The 6,318-nt window shown below is 42.1% G+C and overlaps 1 protein-coding gene across 2 annotated transcripts; it reads right to left on the bottom strand.

Annotated features, from left to right (window-relative positions):
* Window positions 1-1,380: 1,380 nt before the first annotated feature.
* On the bottom strand, window positions 1,381-6,077 carry vsig8b (V-set and immunoglobulin domain containing 8b). Of its 2 annotated transcripts, none has more exons than XM_085425002.1 (8): window positions 5,954-6,077; window positions 5,588-5,682; window positions 3,591-3,751; window positions 3,264-3,462; window positions 2,867-3,019; window positions 2,629-2,751; window positions 2,311-2,449; window positions 1,381-2,222 (listed from the first exon to the last, which is right to left on the bottom strand). In XM_085425002.1, exons 2-8 carry the CDS (start codon window positions 5,658-5,660, stop codon window positions 1,970-1,972), a joined length of 1,101 nt encoding a protein of 366 aa, XP_085281128.1. In that variant the 5' UTR covers window positions 5,661-5,682; window positions 5,954-6,077; the 3' UTR covers window positions 1,381-1,969. The 2 variants fall into 2 exon arrangements, with proteins under 2 accessions (XP_085281128.1, XP_085281129.1); XM_085425003.1 differs by having other exon boundaries at window positions 5,588-5,667; window positions 5,954-6,059.
* Between the last annotated feature and the right edge of the window lie 241 nt (window positions 6,078-6,318).

Raw genomic sequence — 6,318 nt, 5'->3', positions numbered from 1 at the left:
TACGTCTGTCAGTGCAGCACAGCAGCTCAGCCAATCCACAAACCACAATCCAACACGCGCCGCATGCAAATACTTATTCCTGCTGTCCGCCACATATTTACAAACACCAAACCGCCCACACGCCCATTTACCTGATAAGAACAGCAAATCACCTTTAAGTCACCTTCACAAGCCGTGCTCATGCAGCACCTTATCACTTTAGCTTGTGCTGTGGAGCACCCCAACTTTCTTTTTAATGAGGTGCTGACTTAAAATTATAGTTCAACTCTATTTAGATTTCTTGTTTACTCCATTTATCCAGTCAAAACAAGCAAGATGCTGATTTCATAAGCACACAGTATGGCTTTCCCAACAGTCTGCAGTCACACTTTTCTTTATAAAAAAAAAAAAAAAAAAAAATCACCTTAAGCCAAATTTCAGGGACAGATTCTGCCTTTTTGTTGCACAAGAGCATTAAAAAGCAGTTTTCCATACAAAAGCTCTTTGAAAGCAGACTGCGGTGGTAGCCTTTTCTTTTTTCTAAAAATAATAATAATACAATTTCTTTTACTATGCCAACCCTGTTAAAACTTCTGCCCTCCAAAGCAAGACTGCGATTTTCCAACGAGGCTTCCAGAACAGTATTTGTAATTAATTATTGTATCCGTTTTCCTGCTTCTTGCATGGATCAAAGGACAGGCTAACGTGTGAGCACATGAGAAAGCTTGACGGATGTGCATTTACTGGGAAAGAAAGGGGGAAAAAATACTGGTTAGAGCAAACAGAAAGTCACAGACATTAACACGGACCCACAGAGGATGTGTTTGTCTTCTTGGGAAGCAAACAAACGACAAAGTCAAGCACAGCAGAGGCACATTAAACACTGTGTTATGCCAGTCTGTTGGTGTAGCTGTGTGGTGGGTTGGGATGGGGTGCCCCTTGCCCTGAAGGGGACTGGAAACAGAATTACTGACCAAGCCACACCACTACCAGCAGCTCGTATTCATTCAATATACGCACCTTTTGAAGATGGGATCTTTTGAAGAGAGGTGGGGCTGCAGGCACAGTGCTGACTCTGCTTACTGAAGGTGTCAGCTGCAGGTCAGTACCGCTAGTTTAAGAGCTAGTTTACCTTCTTCCTACCCCCTCCCCAAAAAGATCAGACATGCATCCCTGCACAGGACATGAACGAGGCAATTCTGCTTCGTTTTGCTCTACAAATTATTATATATTTTTTTTTTTACCAGAAAGCAAACTGCCATAAAGAGGGTCAGAGGTAAAGCTAACTATTCTAAAGTGTCCCCAATTATCGAGCCACTTACACCCCTGAAAATAGCAGCAACTGTGAAAGCTGTGAGAACACATCGAGCATATTAAATGACCAAGATTTTGAGTTTTTTTTTTTAAACAAGAACTTTGCACTAGATATTTATTTTAATGGATTCTTCATTCGTTAATCTCTCTAATTAAGTTACATTTGTACACATGTGACCCATGTGGACCGACAACACAAACACCCGAATGCCATTTACATTTGTTGTTCGCCTTGACTTGCCAATTAAAACATTAAACTGTACAAAATAAAAAAATAACAAGAAGGAAAAAAAGCACCATAATAAAAAATAATTGCTTTGCTATATACATTTTACATACAGTTTAAAAAAAAACAAAGCAAATCTTATTTGTGATTATGAAAACCTGTTCTTCTGTTTGCTTTACACTAGCAGTGATGTGCTAAAGTGCTTCATGAAAGTCAGCTGATACATATAATATGTCACATGAGGGTAGGATTTTATGAGTCAGTAGCTATGCAAACACTCCCATTGTTCCCTGGTTTAAAAAACATGTATATATTATTGCAACTCTTGGCCCTTATATACTTCAGACACAGAATATTATTTAAAAGGTGTTGAGTCTTTTTTTTTTTATCATAAAGTGTAGTTGAGCACTAAAGATAAAATTAAGAGCCTGTTAGGCTTGAGGTTTGTGGTCACACGGCGTATCCATATTTAGGGTCATATGTGAGGTGAGCGGGTATCTCCCCGCCTGTGGTCGACCCATTGCTTCCATTTGTGAAGATTGGGCCCGATTCATTGACCGTAGGCAGATTGCCCCTTACGGAACTGTAGATGACGCCGTGGTGAGTGCGGTATCCCATCACTGAGCGGAGGCTGGAGTGCCGGCTGGAGTGCATACTGGAGTTCCTGCTCGGGGGCCTGCTCTCCGGGGCCTGCGCATCCTCCCTGGGAAGTAGAGCCATGCAGGTTCTCAGTTAAGCTGCTGCACCAATCTGAGATCGTTTGACAGATGCCTCAAACGGCCATAAAATACCTTATTTCATTCGCGACCTCCTTCTGGTAGCGACGCTTGTGGCAGCAGCAGATGAGAAGCCAGATGAGAAGCAGGAGGAGCAGCAGAAGCAGCAGAGCGCCTATCACAGCGCCAGCTATCACACCTGCTTTATTGGTAGCTGGAAGAGGCAATGTATTGCTTAGAAATCAAACGTGTGCAGCTCACCTTCTTGAATTCCAAATCCAACAAGAGGATTATATGTGATTTTGCATAAAAGCAAGTCAAAAAAGGTACCTTCAGGATATGAGTGTTCAGAGCTGTTAAACTGAAAATAAGATGATGATATTGTAGACTTACGGTTGTATGCACGCAGTACGTATTTACACTGCCCTTTGCCCACAGCGTTTGCTGCCTCGCAGACATAAGTTCCAGTGTTGCTGTCTGTATGGTTCTTTATCAGAAGCTCCCCACTCTGTTGGTCTTAATGAAAGAAGACAGCACTGAGTACAAGCACATTACCTACACAAACACAGCCGCATTAGTGTTTAGAGAAGAGCATTCTTAGAAAAAGGCATCCTGGTGCTAAGTTGCTTACTTTGAGTAGCAGTGGATGGAATTGCAGCTCCGTTTTCTCTCGTCCACACATAGCTGATGGGAGAGGATCCTTGACGGGATACGCAGCGGAGGGAGACTGTGCTTCCTTTCTCCTCACCACCTTCAACCCAACACTTTGGCGTTGATGGGGGAACTAATGAAAAAAAAGAAAGAAACAACCCATATGGCACAAAAACTATTTTAGTGCAATGCTCTGATTCAACACTGAAGCATCTGGGTATGGCTGCAGTGAGGTAATCTACTGAGACAGAAAGAATGGAGGAGCCTTTGCATTCCATGTGAATGAGCACATTTAAAAGCAGACGGCTGAGAAATGAAACAAGTTAGACCGGTTAAAAAAAAAAAGAAGCAAAACAAAAAAAGCAATTTGTCCTCACCCAACACAACCAGTGTGATTTTTCTCATGTCAATGCCTGGGAGCTTCTTGACTTTACACTGGTATGTGGCGGTGTCTGAGACTGTCACACCAGTGATAGAGATCGAAGCATCTCCCTGGTCGGGGTTCCCTGTGAAACTGAACCTTTTGGAGACGCTGTTGTCCGTGTAGTGGGTCTGGCCACCTGAATATGATAAGATCTGAGAGGCAAGATTTGCACTGAGTAATGTCTTATTTTTTGATTCAGGTTTTCCAGCTAACTGAGCCTAAATGCAATATTTTCTCTGTCTTTCTATAATTCCTCTCTGTCATCACACATGCAACATACCACTGTGTCCTTCTGTGTCATGTCCGGACTGACGTTGGACCACTCAATATCCAGCGGTCCTGTGTCTGCTGCGGCTGGAGTATAGGTGCATCCCAGTTTAACAGTCGTTCCCGTTGCATACTGAATGGTCTGCGGCCCCGTGGATGTTATCTGCATCGCCTCTGTTAACATGGGATGAAACCAAAAATTCTATTAAGCTCCGTCTAACTTAGAACAATGCTTTCTTTCTCCATTGGATTCTTACAGTCGTGTACCCAAGTTAAGAGACAGAAAGAAGACAGAATAAAATGAATTTCGCTCTCAAACGTATTAATATTTCTCCCACTTAATGGCATTCAAGCTCTGGGCCTGCGCTCCTGTGCTGTCTCAGGGAGGAGAAGAAGTGCTGATGTGAGACTAATAGGCCTTTTAAGTCAAACTGAAGATTTTGAGGGCTTGGACATGAATTAAAGTAAAAGTTTATTTTGATTTTTGGGTTGGGGTTGCATATTCAATTTAACTTATTAAACTCTGGAGGCTTATTAATTGTCTGAAATATATCGGCAAATAATGATGAAAGCTGAACACATGAGCTAGTTACGAGCCGTCTCTGAGTTGACACACACTCCCCGCTAACTCACTCTTTTTGGCCTTAGATTTTTATTCAACTGTTGCCAGAGTCAACACTGATAGCGTGGTGACACATTTCAACAGATCAGAGTTATTTATCTCGATAATGTTCGACTCTATCTTCTCGCCATCCCTCCCCCTTCGTTCGGGTGTCCAACCTTCAGAAAATATCTAAATGGAGCTCAAATCAAATCAGCCTCTGTTTTGACATCGCTCATCATTAAATCCACTATAACCCTCTGAAAGCACTCAGAATGCACTTTAGTGGCACCACAACAAAGCAGAGGATGTCAGGGGTATTTATGAAAGCGTACACAATGGCAGATGTGATGAAGTGAGTGTGGAAAAAAACAAATTAGTCAGTCAAATGTTTACACTGTGAAAGCCGCCCTCCCCAACTCCCAGCACCCCCCAAGGGCAAAACACTGGGATCTAAAGAAGATGCGATTTCCACGTGAAGAGGCCACTGAGCTAACTTGCCAGTAGGTTCAGCCACTGAGCTCAGTACAAACATGCACATCCCTGTGCCCTCCCCTCATTGGCAAATACAAAGGTGCCTCACAGTTTTTGTTTTTGTTTTGTTTTGTGTGTGTTTCCTCCTGCTCACCCCTACTTCTTCTCTGGAATAATTTTTTGACTCGTCATAACAGCAGAAGCAGACGTAGAAGTGTTTACATCAATGATGCAGAGGAATTTAAAGGAATTGCCACGTACAATGCTAAACCCTGGATGTCGCTCATCGTAAATAAAATGATGGTTGGAATACTGCCATCATTAATGTTGTTTATTTCTCCTGTGAATGGAAATGCACACGCCCAGGTGCTTTCCTCAAATAGTCACGATAGAGCCGAAAGAATCAGTCGTGGCTCTTTATATAAGGCGGTGAACTTTTGGTCTAATTAGGAAGCATTATCTGAATAATGAAGGGGACGTTGAGGTTTGAGGGTTTTTTCTGGGCGTATTTGATGTAATTTTTTTTTTTGCATTTTTATGCTGCTCTTATATTTAATACAGACAGCTTGGATGGGGGCCCGAGGCTAATTACTCCCCTGGTCACAATAAAATCCATCAGGGTCGCGCTTTGCAAATGCACATAGCTGTTTGACCCTCAGCCACAATAATTTAAGGTATGAATGATATGCAGGGTACTTCTCAGCCATCCCCACTACAAACGCACCCTTCAGTGAGTACGTGAAATGGTCAGATCATCAGCTGAGTTACAGTGAACTGTATCTGCTGTGTGGATCACAAATCAGATTCAGGTTCAGAATTCCTAAGAAAAACAACTCTTCTGCTGGTGATCGTTGTGTTCCCTGATTCAACATGCTCAGAAACCTGAAACAAACTCCTTAGATGTAATCAAAAAGAAAGAAAAACCCCACACTCACCTGTTCTCAGCTGAATTGTCACCAGAAACAGCACAGCCACCTTTAGCCTGACGCTCGTGAATGCTGGCTCCATTTTCAACCTGAGAGCAAACACACTATCAGGAAAATAAGAGTTTTAATCTAAAGGCTTGTATTTGGCATCAAAAAGCAAAGATGTCTGGCGTCATTTACCTCTCCCCCAGAGCCTTTATCACTTTTGCTTAGTTGTTTATCTATAAACTTACATCACCTGAGAACTCAGTCGTGACGGTTTATTTTGTGTGTGTGTGTGTGTGTGTGTGTTTGTCTGTACAAACTACCAAGAAAATCAAATGTTGATCGATAAACGCTATAAAGGGAAGAATAAAAATAACAGCTCCGACATACCTTAAAGTGAAGACACAATCCACAACAAAAGTGTGTCCTTGAAGGCTAACCGGTGTGACAGTACAGGTGTAGCAGGCTTATTTTGTCCTCGGGTGAAACTCAGGAGCAGTAACTATGGCCACACCCTCTCTGTCCATAGTGCACCTGTTGGCCACTCCTAGAATTGGAAACACGCCAAGCCCCCTTCATACTTGTTTTTATTTTTTCTTGTTTGAATAAAAGATAATCAAAAAATGTGAAAAGAGACTTTTGCTAGTTTAGGTTTCCAGTCTCTGTGTGTGTCTTGGCTGAAAACAGTTTAATAAACACCTACATCTTGCTTTTTTCACAGTTTTATCTATCATCTATTTATCACATCTATCATC

Source organism: Rhamphochromis longiceps, linkage group LG12 (assembly GCF_057381845.1).
Source record: "Rhamphochromis longiceps isolate RC_006_pf linkage group LG12, R_longiceps_female_GT1.1, whole genome shotgun sequence".
In the NCBI taxonomy this organism is placed as follows: domain Eukaryota; kingdom Metazoa; phylum Chordata; class Actinopteri; order Cichliformes; family Cichlidae; genus Rhamphochromis; species Rhamphochromis longiceps.
The sequence above is the reverse complement of the archived record's forward strand: the minus strand, read 5'-3'. Positions and strand labels throughout refer to the sequence as shown.

Bases quoted from the DNA above. Each gene is read 5' to 3' on its own strand.
- vsig8b (XM_085425002.1), bottom strand. From the start codon at position 5,660: ATGGAGCCAGCATTCACGAGCGTCAGGCTAAAGGTGGCTGTGCTGTTT. The intron at 3,020-3,263 runs GTGAGGACAAAT...TTTTTTCATTAG, and splicing joins AATCACACTGGTTGTGTTGG to TTCCCCCATCAACGCCAAAG. The intron at 2,223-2,310 runs GTATTTTATGGC...TCTACTTCCCAG, and splicing joins GAGGTCGCGAATGAAATAAG to GGAGGATGCGCAGGCCCCGG.